The sequence below is a fragment of the Ipomoea triloba genome, chromosome 12, assembly GCF_003576645.1.
Source record: "Ipomoea triloba cultivar NCNSP0323 chromosome 12, ASM357664v1".
NCBI classification, from domain to species: Eukaryota; Viridiplantae; Streptophyta; class Magnoliopsida; order Solanales; family Convolvulaceae; genus Ipomoea; species Ipomoea triloba.
The window spans coordinates 4,029,278-4,052,476 of NC_044927.1; the positions used below are offsets into that span (position 1 = coordinate 4,029,278).

General features: G+C 35.8%; 5 protein-coding genes across 5 annotated transcripts; 3 read left to right on the forward strand and 2 right to left on the reverse strand.

The window, feature by feature from the left end:
- Positions 1–975, forward strand: LOC115998846 (leucine-rich repeat extensin-like protein 5). Its single transcript, XM_031238507.1, has one exon. The coding sequence runs from the start codon at positions 1–3 to the stop codon at positions 973–975; it is 975 nt and encodes a 324-aa protein (XP_031094367.1).
- Positions 976–1,511: 536 nt separating this feature from the next.
- LOC115999978 (U-box domain-containing protein 3) lies at positions 1,512–3,134 on the reverse strand. Its single transcript, XM_031239961.1, has 2 exons — positions 2,805–3,134; positions 1,512–2,540 (listed from the first exon to the last, which is right to left on the reverse strand). Exons 1-2 carry the CDS (start codon positions 3,017–3,019, stop codon positions 1,760–1,762), a joined length of 996 nt encoding a protein of 331 aa, XP_031095821.1. The 5' UTR covers positions 3,020–3,134; the 3' UTR covers positions 1,512–1,759.
- Positions 3,135–5,244: 2,110 nt separating this feature from the next.
- Positions 5,245–7,547, forward strand: LOC116000427 (red chlorophyll catabolite reductase, chloroplastic). The gene is made up of 2 exons (XM_031240509.1): positions 5,245–5,629; positions 6,748–7,547. Exons 1-2 carry the CDS (start codon positions 5,276–5,278, stop codon positions 7,357–7,359), a joined length of 966 nt encoding a protein of 321 aa, XP_031096369.1. The 5' UTR covers positions 5,245–5,275; the 3' UTR covers positions 7,360–7,547.
- Positions 7,548–14,522: 6,975 nt separating this feature from the next.
- Positions 14,523–15,494, forward strand: LOC116000398. The gene is made up of 2 exons (XM_031240478.1): positions 14,523–15,076; positions 15,167–15,494. Exons 1-2 carry the CDS (start codon positions 14,609–14,611, stop codon positions 15,224–15,226), a joined length of 528 nt encoding a protein of 175 aa, XP_031096338.1. The 5' UTR covers positions 14,523–14,608; the 3' UTR covers positions 15,227–15,494.
- Positions 15,495–18,959: 3,465 nt separating this feature from the next.
- LOC116000516 (B3 domain-containing protein Os01g0234100-like) lies at positions 18,960–22,570 on the reverse strand. Its single transcript, XM_031240607.1, has 7 exons — positions 22,214–22,570; positions 22,009–22,116; positions 21,739–21,770; positions 21,487–21,640; positions 21,196–21,402; positions 20,060–20,150; positions 18,960–19,949 (listed from the first exon to the last, which is right to left on the reverse strand). Exons 1-7 carry the CDS (start codon positions 22,370–22,372, stop codon positions 19,207–19,209), a joined length of 1,494 nt encoding a protein of 497 aa, XP_031096467.1. The 5' UTR covers positions 22,373–22,570; the 3' UTR covers positions 18,960–19,206.
- Between the last annotated feature and the right edge of the window lie 629 nt (positions 22,571–23,199).

A 23,199-nucleotide genomic window follows, 5' to 3' on the forward strand; every position in this document is an offset into this window, starting at 1 on the left:
ATGAAGTTTGAATATCAACTTCATTTGTTTGTACTCTCCCTCCTCTTTGTGTTTATTTCATCATCACCCACAAATCAAAATCAACATCATCAACACCCTGCTACCACTATATGTTATCAACTTAAGAGAACTCAACATTGCTTATCATTCCAATCACAACCATCAATATTAGCATATGATATTGATCTGAAATATGGGATAGTGAAGAGGTTGGTACCTACTGGTCCAAACCCTGACCATCCACCATCATCAACTTCAACAAAGGATATTGGTCTAAGATATGGAGTAGAGAAGCCATTGGTTCCTACTGGTCCAAACCCAGACCATCCACCATCATCGACATCAACAAAGGTTTTTAATTTCATATTTAAAGGGGTGAAAAGACTAGTACCTACTAGTCCAAATCCTGACCATCCACCATCATCAACTTCAACAAAGAATATTGATCTAAGATATGGGGTAGTGAAGAGATTAGTGCCTACTGGACCAAACCCTGACCACCCACCATCGTCAACTTCAACAATGGATCTTAATTTGAGATTCGGAGGGGTGAAGAGACTAGTGGCTACTGGTCCAAATCCTGATCATCCACCATCATCAACTTCAACAAAGGACATTAATCTAAGATATGGGGTGGTGAAGAGATTGGTGCCTACTGGTCCAAATCCTGACCATCCGCCATCATCAACTTCAACAAAGAATATTGATCTAAGATATGGGGTAGTGAAGAGATTAGTGCCTACTGGTCCGAACCCTGATCACCCACCATCGTCGACTTCAACAATGGATCTTAATTTGAGATTTGGAGGGGTGAAGAGACTAGTGCCTACTGGTCCAAATCCTGACCATCCACCATCATCAACTTCAACAAAGGATATTCATCTAAGATATGGGGTGGTGAAGAGATTGGTGCCTACTGGTCCAAATCCTGACCACCCACCATCATCGGTTTCAACACATAATATTAATTTCTGATTTGGGGTGGTGAAAAGAGATGTAGCTAGTGGTCCAAGTACTCCTGACCATAATGCTAACCATCTCTCTATCATCGGCTTCCCTAAAGGATTATTATAATTTGAAGTGGTGAAATGTTGGTTACTAGTTGTTCAAATCCCTACTATCCTTCAACAATGAAAATGAGATATTTATATTTAAAATGAAATGTTGGTATTAAAAAAGTGTTTCAATTGATGATGTTTGCATGCATATCGATGATTTCTTGATTTAATAGAATAATATGATTTGTTTTAATTAAGGCATGTTATTATATGGACCTGCTTTTTTTTTTATGTGATTTAATAGAAAAATAGATACTTCACCAAATATATAAAAGTCTAACTATATTATTATATTGTATATTTTAATATTTTTTTTATTTTTAAAAAATTTAAATTCATAATAAAAAAAATTTCGTGCATCGAATATAACACTAGTATATGTAAAAGAATACGTGGCAGAACTAATCATGTGCAGATAGAATATTAGCCAAAAATATATAAGGCGACAGAATATTAGCAAGAAATATATAAGGCGACCTTCATTTGCCACCCCTAGCTACGCATAAAGGCCCAAAAATATACATAAAGATTAAAGAAAGTGAACATCAATCAATAAGAGGTGACGCTTGTGCCTAAAATATAAAAATAGTGGTAGGATTTAGGAATTGACGGGACAGTTAGTGATTTATTTTTTTCAATTACTCTTAAATAAAGATTTTGAAGGCTTAAAATTAGTTTAGGATGGAATTAATGAGATGAGATCATGTTCGAAGTTTGGCAATCATCTCCTCCAACACTGCCACCGACATTCCGGCTCGATCTCCTCGGTCAATCTGGCTCATAACCTCTTCCAACAGCGCATTCTTCGCCTGCGCCTGCGGGTTTCTTTGACCGCCGCCGCCGCAATCTCTGAGGAGCAAAATCAGCGCTTTGGCCGTGTCCCGGGCCGTGGCGGTCCCGTCCACCGTCAACTGAAGCAGCCCCGCCATGGCCCCTTCCCGCAATATCATTCCCCTGTAGCTCTCTCTCCAGCTCCGACAAATCCTCAACAGAATCCCCACCGCGTATTCTTTACACAACCTCGAGCCCTCCTCCATAGCCTCCACTAACACCCCGACACACCCCGATGTTTCCGCGGCCTCCTTTAGCGCCGCGTCCGATGAAGAAACCATGTTTTCCAGCACCGCCGTAGCTTTCTCCACCAGCTCCGATGATTTCTCCCATGAATTTATTAGTTGGAGCAGCAACGCTCCCCCTCCTGATACCGCTATTCTCGGGACGGTTTCGTGGCAAGTTGAGAGATTGTGTAGTACGGATATTATATCAAGACTGATCATATAATTTGCAGCAGTGAATTGTGATCTGAGCAGATAGAGAAGATGTTCTACCGCCCCTGATCTCGCAATCTCCACCTTGTTTGCCATGCAAGAAGAAAGTGTCAAAAGCGCTGCGATTGCTAGCCCACATAACGATTCATTCTGGAGATGAAGCACCATTGCTAACACTGGTATAGCCCCAAATCTACCGATCAGGATCTTATTCCTGAAAATTAAAACGGAATTAGTATAGGTCAGAATTAAACGCTTACAATTACGTCAAAATCAATAACTGGTAGCTAGCAAGGCATATTTTCAAGAGTCAGGTGCCCCTAATTATATGGTGCTGGACTTGATCATTCAAATCTCAACCCAACAATCTCTAGTTGCCTGGTGGTGCTGGACTTGACCCTTCACAGGATTTGCCCAGCAATATATTATACAAGAATATGGAAGAAATTTGCAGCAAATAGTTCAATTTTCAACAAACCTTTCACTGCCATAGGCTAGATTAAGCAGAGCCAAGAGAGAGGCTTCAATGGCTTCATAATCTTGGGAATGGAGCATGGAGATCAATGGAGGAATGATGTCTTTTTCGGCTATTTTGTGGCGTTGTTTCCTCGTGAATTGGCCGACTTGCTTTGCAGCCATGACTTGGGATTTTCTATCGCCAAAGATGAGAGCTTCCACCACCATTTCCTCCATGGATATGGAAGCCCTCGATCTCCAGTATAACTACTGCCACCCTTCCTGTTAACTTCTCAGCTTATATTTGGATGCAACAGTTACCGTTTGGATAAGGTATATAGTTTGCTTCACAAGTATGTAACGTCTTCGTAGCTTTTTGACACTCTTTTTGACATAATTGTTTGGCTTAGAAGCAAACTCTGTTCCCTTTTCAGCTTTTCGATCCACTTAACTCTCTTAGATGGAAATACCTTGCATTCAATCTCTACTTTCCTCTTATACAAGAAACTATCGTCAGCTCTCCATGCTACAGTACAACTAACATGTTCTTAAGGCGGTTGATTCCTAAGTGGTAGAATGTGGACAAGTACACAGGATCAACTCCGAGCAGCCGCAGTATAAGAGTTACCTCCATCACCTAATGTGATGGGCTCCTTGTGGACACTAGACACTGGTGTTCTCACTTAATGGGTCACTAAGTCATCATAATTTACCCTTCCATTATCTGATGCGCCAGGATGTGGAGGTTTGAGAATGAGAAAATTTTACTTTTTGTGGACAAACTACAACATGTTATATTGTATCATAAATGACATGAATTTAGCTTCAAACTTACATAAATGCTTGATTTATATCAAAGTTTTTGACTCACATAACGAGGTGGACGAGACAACATTAACCTAAAAAGTTTGTTAGTGTATGGCTAAATTATTCAAACAAGATTGAACTTGGCACCCGAAATTTGCTTTGTTAGATTTGATGATTCACCTTCCCATTACGAACAGATGTGATGGTGTGATCTCTTTCTTTTCTCACTTTCAATAGACACAAGAAAACAGAGAAGAGATCATATATCTCTGACTAATAAGATTTTTTATGTTTCTCATAATGGATAATCTTAAAAATTCTAAGTGGGGGGCATACATATCACTAGGATAGTACGTAGTATTATTATAGTATTGTTCAATTATATTTCCCGATAAACAATGCAGATTTTCCCATATCTTTATGATGACAATCAGCTAAAACCTTTGCTTTGATTCTTGACTCAGACAAGTTTTCCTGTTCTTCCGGTCCAACGTAATTGATTTTAGTAACTAAATATGATTGGTTGTTCACACGGCTATGCTCAATCATAATGGTAGTGGGCCAGAAATTATTTTCCTGTCACCCTTAGTTAAATATAGTTGTTTGAGTTGGAAAAAATGTTTGTATTATGTAATATTTTAAGATACAACAAACAATACAGAAGAAAATAAGAGAGTAAAAAGTGGATCATTTGACATCTTCAAACGTATATTCACTTTTCTATATAAGTCTTTAATCTCCTTTTACAAATAACGTACATGGGTACTCGGTTAAAACTCATGAGATAAAAGAACATATATAGAAATTTTGAGTTGCTCTGCTAAGAATTTTCGTTTAAAGTTGTGTAAGTGAAAATTTTATCTAAAGATATATTCTTAGTGTTTACTATAGATCGCACAAGAAAATATGATAGTGCTGAAATTAAATTTTCATCTCTTAGACTTTTATAGCGTAAAACCTTTCATCTTAGACCTTTCTCAAAGTACTTGTCTGACTCTTCTCAGATCTTTTTCATATCACTTTTTGATTACTGAGACTCACCGAACTTACTCCAAAAATTGATGTACAAACATATATAGAGTTAATTCCACTTTTAGTCCTAGATTTATTAGGTGTATGCCAATTTTAGTCTTCTATAATAAAAATGATCGAATTCTAGCCACTCTTTTTTATCGTGGGACACTTTTAGTTCTCCGTAACTTTTACCGTATATGGACCGTAAATTAGAAGGGCTTTTTATGTTGTCTTCTTCTAATTCTTTTATCCCTCTATTTTAGTGGTTATTTTTGGCAATAAAATTTTATGACAAGAAATAGGGAGCCGCATTGTACAAGTGTTATCGGAAACCTATAATGCTTGAATCGATCTCTTGTTCTTGTTCTGGTAGATTATTGAAGACAACATTTTGCCTCTTCTACCATGAGATATGTGTATAACTACAGTATATACTTATTTCATATTGGTATTAATCATTATAACTTCTTGACATTCAATAATACCATTTAATCGAGATTAATTCTTAATTGAGTTGTCCTAGTATCTCATTCTTAATTTTTCATTCTATCTTTTCATAAATTGAATTCGACCTGTAAATTCTAACTGTTAATAGATAGTAACATTCAACTTCACAGTAATCTCTGCATTGAAATACTGCCAAAATGAAGATGGAAGCCCAAGAGCCCCCTTATGGCTGTTTCTTGTGCTTACTTGCTACCTTGTACTGCATCCCCAATTTCCCTTTCTCCTTTTCTACCTCCATCTTCATCTCCGACCTTGCGTTTCTTCAGAAATCGAATCCCCTGCTCCAAATCTCCATTGATGGAACCTCTGCACAGCGAATCTCAGACCAAATTCATGGAATTTCCGTACGTCTCCGCCCCACACAGAGACCTTATGGTGCAACTCGTCTCCTCCGTTGAGACCCGACTTGAATCCGCCCTTCAGCCTTGTACTCTCCCACCCGATGTCCAGTACTACCAAAACCCTACTGGCTCCGCCCATGCCGCTCTCCATGTCCGATCCGGCCTCCCCTCTTCCAGGGTATTATCTCTATCTCTATCTCTGTTGTTGTATTTACTATTTTATTCTAGGTTAGAAGATTATGGAGTGATTATTAGCTCAATTTTTGTGATTTTGGATTTTGAAATTCCAGGAGCCAAGGTAATGCAGTTTAATAAAATTTCTAAAGTGTGCTGTTCTTAATAAACAAGCCTATGGTACTTGATTCTGTTACTACTAATAGAAAAACTTAAACTTGAGTGTATATTTAACCAAAATTTGCTTGGAATTGGAAATCTTGAATGGGTAACAAAAGGATCCCATCCAATTTTGATTTCCAGTTTGCCAACATCATATACTAATTGTGAATTGTGATTTGAACTTAAGGCTTGTGTGTATGGTGTTAAGTGTCAATAAATAGTAAAAGACATATCTGTTTTAGATGGAAACTTAAAAAGGGAGAAAACCACCACCTTTCTTAGGGTGGCTGGCTAGAATCTCCAATGTTTAATTGTTCGTAAATGTGCATGGAGAAGATGGAGGATCGAGAGAGGTTTCTGTAGCTTGTAGATGATTGTAGACGATAGTCCCTTTTAATGTTCTTGTGGGCTTGCTTATATAGGCTTCTTACATGGGTTGGTGCCCCTCCATTAATTGGTGGAGTACTTTCTTAATTTGTGGGGTAGTGGTCTTAATAAGACCAGAGATTATTATGCCACTTTCCTTGATTAGTAAAGTTGAGTTAAATAGTTGATAGGTGGAAATGGTCTCAGAGTAGATTGACCAGAGTCTAGAGGGCCAATCAAGGTGTCTTACATTAGACAGAGATACCATGAATATTAACAAAATAGTTTAGGTATTCTTAGTTTAAAGTTAAACGTCTTGTCTGTATATTTAAAATAATGATTGAGAAAGCTCGTACTTATATAAGCATAACCAGCCATCTTAGCAATTACTGGTTTTGTCCATGCAACTGTGAGAACTAAGGTATTGATCCCTAGCTTGTTCTTGCTTATATAAGTGCTAGTTTTCTTATTCATTAGGTTAAGTATACTGGTAAAAGTAATAACAAGAATCAAAATGTGAGATTATAAATTTATAATGAAGGTTAGAAGAGATTGATGATGCAAAATTGATGGAGCTATTCAATGTGCAAACAGATTGATTTCATATTGGGGAGTTGGGTTCATTGCAAGTTGCCCACTGGTGGAGCTTTGAACATAACAAGTCTCTCCGCCTATTTGAGACCCTCCACCGATGCACCAAACTTCTTAATTGAGCTCATCCGGAGCAGTCCGGTGTCTCTAATTCTTATCCTCGACCTCCCTCCTCGAAAGGACCTTGTCTTACATCCCGAGTACTTGAAGGAGTTTTACGAAGACACCCAACTAGACAGACACAGACAACTTCTCGAGAAGTTGCCTGAGGTGCGACCTTATGTCTCTTCATCTCTATATATCCGATCCGTTGTCTCTCCATGCGCCGTTATGGTCTCCATAGAAGCTCCTGCTGACCAGACATCATGCATGGAGGAGATTATTCGAGATCATATTAGTCCTATAGCCAAGGAAATGCTCGAGACGTGGTTGGACATGTGTGCATGTGTCGAGAGAGAAGTCGGAGGGGATGAGAGTGCTGGATTAGGAAGGCGAGACCAGATCATTAAAAACAAGACAATTGAGATTGATCTTGGATCAAGCTTCCCTAGGCTGTTTGGAGAGGAAGTAGCGAACCGCGTTTTAGGAGTGTTAAGGGACATCTACAATGCTTGAATTTGGTCAGAGCATTATTATAGTGTAAGTGGTGATAATTGTACTTACTGTTGCAACTGAGCTGTACTGCTATAATATGTATAAACATGCATAGATTTGAATGGATTTTCACTGTTGTGGTTAGGACCACATTGTATTGTAAGACAATTGCCACATGTCAATATATAGAAGGCTCTTCTGATGAAAAATTTTGGTACTTCTCATCATGGCTGGCCACTTGGACTGTTGGACAGACTGGATCCTTGTTTAGTTGTTTTCTCAAACTATCTTCCAATCCTATGCTGCCAGGTCACCATTTTGAAACTTGGTAAGCTCACCCAAGATCCTGCCAACATTCCTCTAAAATCTTCATATGGACAAAAGACAATACAGGGGAATGGGAATATGATAATCCATCTGGGGACTGTTACCAACACCATTGAAGGATTTGAAGCATCATTTCATGAGAACAATTTGCACAGAGACCAAGCTTTTAGATTGCTGGAGCAAAAGTGTAAACAACAAGTATGAATGTTATATTCCCAAGTTGCAGATATGTAGAAAATCATCTAAAATTCCCAACTGTAACCTTTCTTTGTATGATTGAAAGTTCAAAAAAAGTTCTCCAGTTATGAAATGAGACATACAGTAGAAAAGTTGGCAGACTCGTTGATCTATCTTCAACCTAATTTTTAGCACTTTAACATCTGACTATGGAATTGGTTTTTCCTAAGTTTAGTCTCGAGTTACTTTTCTGTACCTCTTGAATCAAGGCAAATTATACCATGGACCAGGGTTTACCTTGCATTGTAGACTTGGTCTAAAAATAACCTTCAGATTTTGTATTTGTAGTTGGCAGTTTCTGTACCTATAACTATCATATTATGGATTATGGATAAGCAATTATCAAATTATTTGTTTACATGTACAGAAATTGTAACTGTATGCACATAATATATTGACTAAAGTACAAAATTTTTGTATCAAGATTCACAATGCAATATAACAATTGCCTAAATCACCTCAATCAAATTTGGTACATAAAATTATGCCCAAGCCCAAAATACCATATTGTGGTCAAAGCTTCAAGAGTAAATAATTTAATTGACTTTCCCTTCCTTTTCAATGAAGATCATATTAAATGAGAAATCAATATTTTTTTTTTCTCCAAGGATGAATAGGAAACCTTCGGCCATGGTCTTCTCAATGTTGAATCTCCATCCAATGATTTGACAATATTCAATATCCAAGATTAGAAAACTATCATGATATATAATACAAACAATATAACCAACCGTCTTTCTTTATCAAGATTAGTTTTAATTAAAAATACATCTATACAATATTACACTTACAATATGCATGCAATGTAACAGCCAAGCCAACAAGGGATAATAAATCTTCAAAAATAGTTGTTATCTGATAGACAAACATAGTTTTGATGAACTGAGACTTGTTATCTTTTTGCTTAGTACATTAATTAGGAAAGCTAAAGTTTAAATGAATTTGTATTTGAAAATGAAAGAAACTAGACATGAATATGGGCGCATAACAACCTTAGCAAAAGTAGGTGTCCATTTTGAGGACCACAATTATGTAAACCTCTGGCTATGCCACGACTGATAGCAGCAATCAAGCACTGTTAACCATAAGTACTCTGTACCACATCAGAGCCGAGGTGCCTGCCTGCCTGTGGGACGACTGTGCTTTGGAACTCCTATTCTTACACTGTATGTATAATGTATATATCAACCTGGCCATGTGAGTCTCGTTCATAATCTGATCTTGATAGCAGTGAAATATAAGTGGCATTGTTAAGTTTCATGGCATACAATGGAGACAAATTGCCTTAGCTTTCATCAGGTAGTTTATTTTTTCATGGTGACTTTAAGAATTGAAGATGCTCTTAAACTTGATAGTTATGTTAGAAGTAACATTATAGCAAATTTGGTTCATGGAACAGGTCAAGGATGGAAAAATATTCAGATCGAGAAATAAATTTATTCTATTGTTTGGTAATTACGGAATACTTTTATTCTTAGGAATAGTATTTCTAGAAATGAGTTATTTCCCTTGCAAGAGTAATGTTTGGTTCGATTTCAAGGGGAGGAAATGTTGTTTTATGCTGTTTGGTTGGATGGAAAACATTTTCCATTAGAAAATGAATTTCTTGCAAAGATGTGGGATTTTGTTTTCCACAAGACTTGGGAAAAAATAACATGCTTGGACTATTTTATCCTTATAAAAGTTTCTTAATTACATAGACACCTATTTATTCATTCATCTTTTTAGGGCCATATTGGTCTTTATATCCATAATTCCTTATCATTCCAAACCCAACCAAACAATGGAATTCATATACCCAGTAATTTCTTTTCCATCAACCAAACAATGGAATCTGTTTTCCTGGTAATTTATTTTCCATGGAATTTGAATTCTATTTTCTTTAAATATTTTTCACCGAACCAAACGGGTGTGAAGGTTTGGTATTAGGATATGCTATTTGTGAACTTATGAATAATTAAATTCAAGTGAGCACAATACTTATAATCTCATCCATCCATTTGCAACCATTATATCATGGACTACAAGTATTGGCTATAAATTTGATGGAGCAATGAAATTTGGTTATCCAATTCGGTTCAAAGAAAGTATCATCACCAACCAAACAAGTGTGGACAAACTTTCACCTGTCTTGATGCACCGTTTAGTATAGGGTCTACAAACAAATTCATAAATTAAGAAATTTTTATTAATCTTCATTTTTGCTATTGTCAGGACACGTACATTATAATTGGTCATGGAAAGATACACTTTTAGATCAGAATACAAAGCTTTATTAGTTTTTTTTTTTTCTCTAAGAAAAATGTTATATTAACATTAAATAATCAATTGAGGTGTACTACAAGGCCCGGGAACTATTATGCATTATTGGGGGACTTGGGAACTATTATGCCTCCCTTTTCTCTCTAAAACCAAACGCCTTTCTTTGCTGCTCAACTTCGGCTTCCACCGCCGGCCTCCGGCCGGAGGTCTAATGGAACTTTGAGCCGGCGGTTTTGGTCACCTTCTACGTTTGCTCTCGCTCTTCTTCCGCCCCGGCCACTGTCGCAGGTCCGTCCGCCTCCGACCACCGCCATAGATTTTCGTCTTCCGTTTTCTTTCCCTTTGAATAAAATAATAGTAGGTAGGTATTGGGGTTTGTGTTGGTAGTCTCGAACTCTCAACCCTACTTTGACTTTACCTACTTTTTATTTTCTCTATTATTGTGTTTTCCTCTCGTTACTTTCACGAGCATTTTTCATCTCGTTACTTTCACGAGCTTTTCATTTTCATTAGCATAAATCGTTTAGTTTGGTTTCGGCAAGTGTTGATTTTATCCTGGGCGAGCAAAAAAGAATGATGACGAAGACCCAGATTTTTTATGAAGCTTTAAGCTCCTTGAAGGAACATAGCTTCCTAGTTATGAAACAGTCTGCGATTCAAGTTTTCTATAGCATAGTTAGAAAAGTTGTTTCTATGTCTGACTGTAAGGAATGGTTTACCATTTCATTGATCGTTGATGTAAACGTTTTATGTTATGAATTAATGGAATAGCTATGTTTACTTTCAAAAAAAAAAAAAAGCTTTATTAGTTTTTCTTTCTTTTATTTTTCTTTTTCTCTAAGAAAAATATTATATTAACATTAAATAATCAATTGAGGTGTACTGCAAGGCCGGGGAACTATTATGCATTATTGGGGGACTGATTTTTGTTGTACAATCAATCATCGGTAATAATTACAAGAAAGCTTGCAACACTTATTTGAAGATAGACAAGATCACAGACCGACTCAAATTAAAAAGATTAATAGACAATGCAATTGTGATTACTAAGCTAACTGTTCGATCGATTTGGTTGGGATAACCTTCAAATCAAATACTAAATATAGTGAGAGATGTGGTATATTTTGTAATTTGACAAAATTGAATAATTGTGCTTAATCCTTTCAAATTATAAAATGGTTCACATCTTTTAGTATCATCATTATTATAATTCGGCATGTGAGCATCTACTCATATTAAATTTATAAAAAGATTTTAAAAATTAGACTTGTGTATTTTCAATGAGTATACTCTTAACTATATTACATATCTAGATTACTCCCATAAAATTTTAAATTAAAAAGGCAAACATTCAAAAAGGGTAGACACACTAATAATTTTACATGTCATGAGACAATAAAAAATTTTCATAATATGATAAAGAATCTCTCAAACAGAACAAATTTGATTGAAATATGTTTCACTCGAAGGAACTGAAATCTACTATCAAAATAACTAATTCAACAACATCAAGCCTTCAACAAGTGCCTGTTTCTCACTATTTCAGTGGACAATACAAGTTATATATCACTCACTATACCACAAAAGTTATTCCATTATTGTAGTATTGATTGCTATTGGTTATTAATGCAATCAATACATTATCTCAAACATCATGAGTACTACATTATACTGTTTGATAGGATCTACTATATATAAATTATATATAATAGTAAAATGAAATGAATGAATGGGAGATGTTTGACATACATGCGGTAAGAAGCAAGCTAGGTATAAATTAAAGAGATAAAGATGATTGTTGATGTTAAGGTGAAAGATAGTGACAGTGTGAATGAAATTGACGTGGCGACGTTAGGTTCGTTGCGAGAAAGCCACAAAACAGCAGCAATATAGGGCCCGGTATATTATATATATTATATTATTTATCCAAGATTTAGTACGTGTTTCTGACTTATGGTTCAACGGCAAGGGAGCTAACTATATGGTGACAAATAACTATCACATCAAAACCTAAAATATGCTATCTAGCAGTAGTCTGTGGTCACTCATGATATGATGGTCAAAAAGCCATCCATGCATGCACCTACCCCTCATAACCTAGCTAGCCAATTAAATTACTCCCACCATCAACACATTTTTAAAATGGAAAATACTATTGGGGATTCTTATTTTTTATTTCTAGTTTTTACTTCATACAAAATTTTGATATAGACATTTGTATTGAAATTTATATGAAAAAATAGTTTATCAGTATTCATCACATCAAAGAGTAAAATTTAAGGTAGAGTAAGATTTCAAGGTCCATATAGTATATAACTCTTTAAAAATTGAATAATAACCTCCACATCATTGATTTAGTTAATGAAAAATTATATTTAAGATTCGTTTCTGAAAGTAAGGTGGGGTTTAATTCCTGTCATAAATATTGAGGATTTAGCTTTGGGTATGGTTGTTAACGAATCGAACATGAACGAACGGAGGTTGTTCGTGTTTGTTAATAATTTTAGAGTGTTCATGTTCGTGTTTGTTTGTTAAGGTTTTTAAAAATTCTGTTCATGTTTATTTGTTAAACATTCATTAGTGTTTGTTAACATTAATGAACACGTTCAAGAACATGTTCGTTCACGTTCATCAACGCTTAATAACCAAATACATGCACATGTTTATGATCTCAATTCGTTCATAAATAAAAAATAATCTATGTTCGCAAACAATAACCAAACAAATAGCACGACTATATATATATATATGTGTGTGTGTGCGCGTGCGCACAAGCACGCTGTTTGTTCATGAACATGTTCATAAGCATTATTAAACGAACACTAAATGAGCTTGTTCATGAACATTATTAAGCGAACACAAACGAGCTCTTAGCAAACGAGCCTACAACTATTCAGACTCTGTTCATTTATAAAGCGAGCTCTAAAATTTGTTCATTTATATTAGTTTACCTTAATAAACAAATGTTTACCAAACACGAACACGAGTAGGTTACTGAAAGCTTTGTTCGCTAATAGCCCTAGCTTTGGGTTAGACTTCTTATTCGTAGAAGTTTAGATGTTAGTGTTGAGTCTTACAAGTAAATTTGATCGATTTACTTCCCCATGGATTTGGTGATGAGTTCATGGGGTCCAAGATATAATCATATACAGCAAAGCCAAAAACCTAGGTTATTAAAAATTAAAAAATTAAAAAATTAAAAAAAAAATAAAAGGTAAATTCTTCCATGAGACGGGTCAGGTTTTTTTTATAAGTATTACATTTTTTTTTGAAAATTATAAGTATTACATTGTTCCACATAAGTATTACAATTTTTATCCTAAGTAACTCTTCAACTCTTAATATTACATTTTGATTTTAAAATATTACATTTTTCGTCATAAATATTATACTTTCTCTCATAAGTAACAATTAAACAATTTATCAATGATTATTATTACATATTTTCTCATATAAATAACTATTCAATCTTGAATATTACATTTTTTATTTAAAAGTAACCAATAATTTATTCTTCATTAGTATCTCATTTTTCAGCATATAAGTACTATATTTTCATCATGATAGATATGTTTCATATATAAGGATATGTGAGATGGTCTCACAAGAGACTCACTCATTAAAATAATTGAGTAATACTAATCGTATAGTGTTTTGAGAGTGAAAATATTTCTTAACATGTAACACATCATGATGAGTGACTAATTTTATCATTAAAAATCATCTGATTTGATCATCAAATAATCACAATGTACACATTACAATATATTTTGACTGTGGTCAAGAATATACATCTATTATCATTTTCCTTAAAATATATATAATAGTTACTTTTTATGATAATAAATAAAAGCTATAAAATATTTCAAAAACCTATACAATTAGTGAAAGGAAAACATACAATTATAAATGTCATATATAATCAAGTCCATCTAACACAATCAGCTATCAAGAATATATAACTTAATGACATCCAAAGAATCTTTCAAGATATGAAGCTTAACATTTTTAAATTATTTTTTTTAAAAAAATACTTGTTCGAGATGAGACGAAAAGAAGTAATTTAATATATGTAAATAATTGAGCTCAAGATTTGATTTGAACAAGTTTAATATTAAACAACTAAAGACATGAATGATATATAAGATAAGAAATAAATACATAGGGAGCAAGGTAATATTTATATGCAACTAACAAATAAAGTTTGTCCTAACTATGTCGATATAAATGCACCCATCTACTACTTGAGGGAGGTGACAGCATTAGAGGGTCCCCTGCCCTAAGCAAAATTTATTTATTTATTTATTCATTTACTAAGATAAGACGAGGAGGAGGTGAGTGAGAAACTAATAATACTGTGTGTCTGGGTTTAACGTTGGTGTTTCACCCACACTGCTCCAATGTCGCTCTAGACACCCCCCACCCTTCCATATATGCATATATAATGTACAACAACCATAACTCCTCCGACCACAAGGCGGCTCCGCCGATTATGAGTCCCCGGATCTCTTTCTCTAACGACTTTGTCGAGTCCAGTAGCGGCGGCGCCGCCGCCCATCATCACTACCACCAGCAACTCATCAAGAATTACCGGGATGCCCCCGTTTCTTCTGATTTTGAATTTTGCGTCTCGAACTACTCGGCCATGACTACTATGACCGCTGATGAGCTCTTCTCCAAGGGCCGCCTTTTGCCCTACAAGGAGACCGCCGCTCCTAGCCACCACAAGACCACCACTCTCAAAGATGAGCTTTTGCAGGTGGAGGATGACGATTTTGCCCTCAAGCCTCCCAAGAGTCCCACCAGGTGGAAAGGGCTTCTGGGGCTCAGGAAATCCCACATTGGGTCCAAGAAAGTTGACAAGAATAGCGAAGATAAGAGAGATGAAGTTCTTGCCACCAAGAACTCACGGGTATAAAAAGATTCAATTTTTTTTTTTTTTCACTTTCTATTGATTTTAATTTACGTAGTAGATGTAATATGGGTTTGTGGGGTTTTGCAGGATACATTGCATGGTGGAGGGTCAAGCTCATGCAGGGACATGGAGTTTCGATTCAATTGACGTTAGTTGTTGGATGGCTTCACTACATTATTCTTAGAAGAGCTTAATTCTCACTATTGGAGGGGGTGGAAATATATTGTTATTAGTGTGGTTAGGAATTGGTGTGACTTCTGTTTTAACTTGGAAGTTTGGGTAAAAAAAAATAGTTGTTCTTGGATTTGGATTCATTTTCTATTAAGTTAGTGTTTTCAAGCTTTCTTGTTTCATTACACCATTTTTGGCTGTTTCTCCAATTCTCTGTACCATATATATAACTTCTTATTGTGCACTGATGGCTGCAAATGATATATGAAGCTAACCACACTATCAAACTTCATATATAACATCATTGATTTTATGTATGGAGCAACATTAAATTTTTTAATCAATTATTCCATCTAATAGATGTGCCTACAATTCAACGAGGGAATTGAATTAGTCATTGTGTTCGATAGTGAAGACCCTGAGTTACACTCAAAAAAAAATTATTGAATTCTTACATCTTAACAACTTATAACACAAATGAATAAACCCTTTAATTTGGGCAGAGTAATGACAATGACTGATTGAGAGGCTAATTGGACAACTCGTTATATATTTTCTCCATTGACTCTGGATAGGGGTTCTGAGAATTTAAAATTAGTCTAGTCTAAGCTGAGAAAGTTATCGCTAAACAAAATCTTTAGGGTGAGGAATATATTATCATATTTTGTAAGGTGGGATGGGGGGGGAGGGGGGAGCGGAGGAGGTGTTAATGAGGAGGAGTCAGCAGTCAAAGATGACAGCTAAGAGATAGCTGTGGGGGGGGGGGGGGGGGTTTGTAGGTTCAGATGCAGAAGAAGCACGAGGTGATACGTTAAGATTCATTGGTTAAAACACAGGAGGGAAGAAGAAGGAGAGGGAAAGAAAAGAGAAAGCCAGAAGGTGTTGCTGCAATGCTGCTGCTGCATTCATTATTAATGAATTGAATATTCATTAATTTCCAAAATGAATGTAATAAGAGGAGATGCCGGTCAAAAGTACTTGACGTCCGGAAGGAGCATCTCTCTTTCCTTTGTCAGATACTTTCTCTCTCTATCTTTTAAACTATATAAACAAACTAGCTAGCCTCCTCGCGCTCACCGCCATTCTTGTCTTCTTCCCCTCCATCCCCTCCCTTAGCTTTTGTTACCTTTAATTTTCTAGTACTCTATTTTGTAACTATTACAACTCAATAAAAAAAAAAAAAAAAAAGTTGTATTATTAATAATGTTCAATATCTTGATTAGTATTGGTTTCAATTATGTGTCACTTATGATATTTGATGGTTTTTTTATATTATCTTTTAGATATTATAAATAATATTTGCTGAATGTAGAAAAACGTGAAAGAAACTTGCAAGACCAGCATTTTGTCTGGCTATGTCAATAATAGTTGGGAGTCATCATTCTTGATTTAGTATTACTTTGACAGCATTGGTTTAAGTTTTTTTAAATATATATATATATATATATATATATATATATATATATTTTTAACTATTAGTTATTTCAATGTTTTTCTTAATCACTACAACATTTTAATTTTAATGTTATAAATACTATTCTGTAATTTAGGGTGTCCACAAAATCAATTTAAGAATAACCCCCATCAAGATTCTTTTGGTGTCGGACCGAGTTGGAAGGAAGAGAAATAGGAGAGATAAAGGATGAGGTCGTTGCAGTGATTTTTTGTTGAGCTTATGAGGAGAACGGAAAAAAAAAAAAAAAGATCTTTGCTTGGTGTGCGGCATTATTTCTTTTTGTCTGACATCTCTCTTTTCCCCGCCCACTTTTCCTCGCATTCTCACACTTATTTGGCCTGAAAAAACTGAGCAAAAAAACCTCACTCGATCAACTCTTAGAATTACTCTAAAATTGATTATAGTTTTCTTTGAACCTAAGATGCTATCGTACTCTAACCTTTAAACTAGTGGTTTATCACAAGTTATCTCTTTTAGGTTAGGTTTTGCCAAGCTCATAGCCACCTCTACTTTACCTATCTCTATTATATGTAGAGGATTTCTCTTTCATATTCAAAACAAGGAATTGAAAAAAAAAAAAAAAAATCTTACTTGATGCAAGTGTGAATTAGATCTGATTTTTTTATGTACTAGGTTTAAACTTTTGTCACTAAATTATAACATTTTTTAATTAAAAAAAATTATTTATAAAGTTGACTTAAAGTGAGGTAAGTAGGTGGAAGCTTAGATTTGTTTCAAAAAAAAAAGGTGGAAGCTTAGATTTCAATTAAAGTGCAATATTTTAATTTACAACTATATACACTAGCAGCTGTCATTCTTTGTTCAAGTATATATATATATGCACACCAAACTTAAATGTTTAGTTTCCTAGTACATACGCCATGCATTGTTGCACGGAGTTCAAAACTAGAGCTATTATTATTGTGCATGTCAACACATGATGAATTAATGTATGTTGTGAAATGTGAATTATAATACAAAATTCGAGTCTCAAGTCTCTTATGAAATGTAATTAAGGAGAAATAATGATATATCATGCAAAGAGGCAAACTAATTTAAGTTGCTCATAATTGATCGACTCAAACTAAGAAAGGCTATCCGCTCTTGCTGAGAGTCGAATTTGTAAGTTTATGGCTATCAAGTTAACAATAATTGGACTAATTTCACTAGGCTAACTAACAAAATTATATATTTTTATACAATTGATGAGAGTGGTGTGTATTAAATTTGAAAATTTCATATACTAAACATTTGAAATTTGAACATATATAATCACTGAACTATAAAATTATTTGCATAATAATTTCACCATAAATTAAAGTTTGACTTAAGTGAGATATCAGCTAGATATATAAAATATTGGGTTTCGATTAGAGTGACAACATTTTAATTTACAAGAATACATTAATACTTGTCATTCTTTGTTCAATTCAAGCATGCATGCTTATCAAAATTAAAGGTTTAGTTTCCTACTACACGTACCATGCACTGTTACACAAAGTCCAAGATAGGTTTGATACTTCAAAATAATAAAATAATAATAATCTGATTATCGAGATGTCACCTAAGTCTCTTACATATATATAACCTACCTATGACTCTGGTTGATAGAGATTATAGTTTATTTTAACATACAAATAAGTTATAAGGTCTATTTGATAAAATATGAGGAGTTTAATTAAAATGTAATAGTTTATTTTGAAACGCTACTCCAAGTAACATTTCAAAATAAGTCGTGGCTTTTTAACATTTTTATCTTTATTAATATATAAAAAATGACACTATCTACTATACCCTTTATTAATCAAAATCATAAAATCTTAGTTAATCCTTTTATGTCTTTTTATACGTGTACTTATCAGCTAATTTTTAACATACAATTAATTTTACCAAACACTTTAATTTTAATTAGTTACCTTATTACAGTTATTAACTACTAGTTTTTTAGCTAGGGGTGCCAAATAGAGTCATATCGTAACGTGATAACGCCCCAAGACTTATGAAGGAGGTAACTCATGAGTAACCTAGATTGCTCGGCTTTGTCAAACTATATCTTGGCACCCCCAAGGCATATGAAAGAGGTTAATCCTAAGTAACTTAGATTGCTCGACTTTGTCAAACTATATTTTAGCGCCCGAAGGCCTAGATTTTTTTACTTTTTTTTTAACTTTGTCAAACTATATCCTGGCGCCCCAAAATTAATGAAGGAGGTAAATCTCGAGTTTAACATGTAATTCTCGCAGAGCACAAGAATGAGCAATGGCAGCACACTGTTTTTCAATTCTTACTATTTTCAATTCAAAGGTAACAACACAGAGGAGAGCTCATAGCCTAAATACTATTTTCTGAAGTTCCTAGGTTTAATTTCCAATTCAACTACAAAACACTATAGTTGTATTGTAATGTATTAAGAAACAAGGATTCTATTTTCATCTTCTCATTTCCATGCAAGGCAGAGCCTATGAAGCTGCACTGTAAACTCTGTCTGGAGTCAAGAACTTCACCATGGCGCCTCGACCTCTTCCCGGAACTTCTCTTCATGGCTCTCGGCTTTCAACTTCAGAGCTTCAGCATCAGCGCCATATTTCTCAGAAGTTTCCTTAAGCGCAGCTAGCTTTAGCTCGAGGTTTCTTATCTCGTCCTCTGTGCGTGATAGACCCGCTTTAGCCTCCCGATACCTCTTAGAGTCCGAGGCGCCTTCAGATCCTAAGGCGAGGCTCTGCAACCGTTGCAGATGGGTGCGTAGAAACCCAATTTTCATGCCCAGAAGTTCGAAGGACCTCAAGGACTTATCCCACTTCTCGAATTCCTTTATGGTGGTAGTGAGCTTGCAGGTTCTAATGGCATCAGCAATGCTCACGAGTTCGAAAATCACACCAACGACTAGCTCGCAACAAAGGCCCGGGAGAAGGCATTCGTGGAGGAAAGCGTTCTTGCTGCTGCAGAGCTCATAGTATTTTCTTCGAATGTGCTCGGGGATACCAGAATCGACGCACTGATTGTTAATCACGATGGTGAAGTCCTCGAAACTTTTAATGTCTCCGAACGAAACAGCAAGTTGAGACGACTTGGAATCCTCTAAAACTTCAGAAGCAACGCCATCGCTATCGTTACCAGACTGTTGCTCTAACAGCGCGAGTTGCTTTGTGGAGCCTTCCTCGTGCTGCTGCTTCTTCTCGACTGCAGTCAAAGGAAGAGACTTCGGGTGTTTCCTCCTTTTGTTGTTACAAGTAGCTCCTTCCACTGCATCATACATATATCGTTCCATTAAAGACCGAGAAATAAAATATAAACAAAATGGAGAATTGATGATAATACAGATTTAAAAGTTATCAGAAAATCAATTCACCTACCTGCATTACTTTGTTTCGTAAGGACTTCCAAATTCAGGAGGCTAAGAGCACCGTCCACCTCAGTTAAATCATTAGCCCTTATCACGTACACCTACAAATTTACACCGCTATTTCAATTTTCAAATCGATATTAAAGTTTAAGACTGCAGCTGTGACAGCACGACTTCCATCTATTACATCAAAACCAGTGTGATACGAGAAATAACTATACATGTCCAAAAAGAAAAGCATTTGGCTTCTCAATCGCATAAAATTTGGCATTGCACCATCGGGGTGAATAAGCTTCATGGTAATAGTTTTCATCTTCAACTGACCAGAGCCAGGGACTCGGGGAGTATTATTCACATGTGATCTGCTAACAACCCTATAAACAGGCTTAAAATACAGAAATTTTGAGACTTTTATGCAGACCACCTAATGGTCTTGACGTTCTGAATTATGATATGCCCAAATGTCCGATCTACTTTTAGTTTTATGTATCGATGAATCTATCAGAATCTTTTATACATCCCGCATTCCCTTAACAAGTATTGGCAACCAAAAAACTTCATTCTTGTTAGGATTCACATCAATCCAGCCACTTCAAAACGTTTTTCCATTTCCATTACTCAGTCAATCCACTTAGAGTGTGTGGTTACTTTGTTTATCTTCTTCCCACAATCGAGTCTAAATCCACATACCATTTCCATCCCCACCCCCCACCCCTAACCCTCCCCAAAACGTCCCCTCTAGCCTCTCATGTAGTCCTTTACACCTTACTAAAGGCATGATATGGCTACTAGCCAGTGATTAAAATTCAGCGAATGTAGAAATTTAGCATCCGGTGGATTCAGAGACTAATTCTTATACCTATATCTAATTATCTATATCTATCATTTCCATGCCCTGATAAAATCTCCACTCCCAAGAACAAAAGATTGTTTCCTCCAAAAGAAAGAGAGGTTAGTCATAAAAGTTGCGGAGTAATGGCATAATATTATCTAACCACAGCTAAGTTGCTAAGAAGGCTAACTTAGTTTTTCCTAGTGGCAAAAATGCTAGCTTTGTGGTGATGGGAGATACATATATAAGATATTGGCAATATTAGAATTGAACGAATATGCACGCATGGATGTTCAGAAAGTTTTTAATGTCACCTTAAGCCTTTCGGTGCTGACTAATTGGAAAATCAAGACATCTCCTTCTAACAACGTGTGAGCAGCAACGAACTTCCTCCAACCTGCACTAAGTCCCGTCTTCTGTGCAAGATATTTGACGCTAAATTCTTCCCCACTTTCGTTCTCGAGGACGAGTGTAGTGTCAGTCCTGGACAGATGTTTCTTACAGAACGGAACAGGGAAGCCCTGCATAGGAAACTTCAGCGAATGAAACGACTAAACACGATTAATCACCGAATTCAAAGTTATACAGTTCCACCCGAAAATTACCATCCAAAAGCAACTACCAACGTGCGATCTAACTAACAGTTTCAGGAAGGTTGGATGTTCCTGTCCTAGGCTTGACTGAACCTCCTCTGCACAAATCAGGGTTGGTGACTTCACTTGGAGAGGACTGCTCGACCGAAACCTCGAATTTGCAGTGCTTTATGTGCAATAAGAGAAGAAAACTTCCATTGTTAGAACAAATAGAATGCAGAAAAATTTAGGAAGAAAATAAGGAATCTTTATAATTGAACTCACCCTGGAGACTTTCCCTTATAATCATCCACTTCCTGGTAGAAAAAGGCTACCCATTAATGGCATACCTCATGGAGATAAAACAATACAATTCAAATTCCAATGAAAAATTGAGTTAAAGACAAAACTGTTTTGAGACATCAACCTGGTTTTGGCGTAGGTTTGTAGCATTTGCCATTGTCAAAATCTCAGACCAAACTGACACGAATGTGAACCAAATTCTTTACATTTTTTCATAATTTCTTCAGTTATAAACAGTTTAGGAAAGCTCACATGGTTGAATTGAGAACCAGGGGGCCGTGGCATCTTCTTCCTCTTCCTGATGAAAAGCAATGGCGAAAACTCATCCATCACTCCCTTAGCCTTCCTCTTCCTCTTTCCCTATCAACAGTAACCCAGATCCATCACAATTCAGCAAAATCTACACACCCAAAACCACAAAGATAGAGATGAAGCACAAAAAAGCTATAGAACTAACAGGAGAGGGCGCTGGAGGGTCCTCAGAGATGGGTAAAGTAGCAAGAATCAAATTCCCATCATTGCCAGGCCTTCCAGCTTCTTCTTTCTCCATAATTTCCTCTTTGGGCAAATCCAGGTCGCCAAGATTTTCTTGATTCAGAACCACCTTTAGTTTCATCTCTCCCCCTTTTGAGCTTAATCTGAAGAAAGATTGTGGCTTTACGGTCGCTAGATTTTGGCAGTCTAAGTTGAAAGGTGGGAAAACATTAAAGAAAAGTCGGCAAAATGGAAATTGCCGATTTTTGCCGCTCCCCGACTCCAAGTCCAGGAGGGTGCTCTCCTGGAAAACTTTTGTTCCTGTTGCTGTTGCGCATCACTCACGCATTTATTCAACTTTTATTTCCGGTCGAATATTAGGGTTAAAATTAAATCATGCTTTTATTTTTTCCATTGGCAAATTTGGTCAAAATGAATGGTTTTTTAACGAAGTTTTGCTGTACCCAACATCAGATTTCACGAAAAGATTTCATTTTTGACAGTGCTGAAATCAAAAAAACATATGGGGTTTTCTTTATGGTCAAGGTCTTTCATTTATTGCAAAAATGGGAGAGGAGAGAAGACTACAGGTTGACTCCTCCTAGTTACAAGGTCAGCTCTCCAGAGACTAGTTTTTGGCGTATCGTATACGAGGATGAATGTAATGAGACTACAAAGTTGCGTACATTGTGGGTGTAAGGAATATAGTGAAACTAAACAACATTTTTCCATGGTTTTTTTACGAGGAAAAAGCCGTGTGTTCCGTGGCCATTGCGGTTCTCCCGTGACATGTCGCAGCTCCATCTTACACTTTGGATGGGACTCTACCTCTTCTCAGTTTTTCAGCACTGTGTAATAAGAGTTTTTACTTTCAGACATAGTAACTAATTGGTATGGAGATTTAAGACTAATTTCTATCCAAAGTCAAAGATAAGTCTCTTTCACTCAATCACACTTTTATATTAGCTT

Coding starts and splice junctions, on each gene's coding strand:
- LOC116000516 (XM_031240607.1), bottom strand. CDS start 22,372: ATGAAACTAAAGGTGGTTCTGAATCAAGAAAATCTTGGCGACCTGGAT. Junction 21,641..21,738: donor TATAAGGGAAAGTCTCCAGG/GTGAGTTCAATT, acceptor TTGCACATAAAG/CACTGCAAATTCGAGGTTTC. Junction 19,950..20,059: donor TACGAAACAAAGTAATGCAG/GTAGGTGAATTG, acceptor TGTATGATGCAG/TGGAAGGAGCTACTTGTAAC.
- LOC115999978 (XM_031239961.1), bottom strand. CDS start 3,019: ATGGAGGAAATGGTGGTGGAAGCTCTCATCTTTGGCGATAGAAAATCC. Junction 2,541..2,804: donor CTAGCCTATGGCAGTGAAAG/GTTTGTTGAAAA, acceptor TTTAATTTTCAG/GAATAAGATCCTGATCGGTA.
- LOC116000398 (XM_031240478.1), top strand. CDS start 14,609: ATGTACAACAACCATAACTCCTCCGACCACAAGGCGGCTCCGCCGATT. Junction 15,077..15,166: donor TTGCCACCAAGAACTCACGG/GTATAAAAAGAT, acceptor GGGGTTTTGCAG/GATACATTGCATGGTGGAGG.
- LOC116000427 (XM_031240509.1), top strand. CDS start 5,276: ATGGCTGTTTCTTGTGCTTACTTGCTACCTTGTACTGCATCCCCAATT. Junction 5,630..6,747: donor CCGGCCTCCCCTCTTCCAGG/GTATTATCTCTA, acceptor ATGTGCAAACAG/ATTGATTTCATATTGGGGAG.
- LOC115998846 (XM_031238507.1), top strand. CDS start 1: ATGAAGTTTGAATATCAACTTCATTTGTTTGTACTCTCCCTCCTCTTT.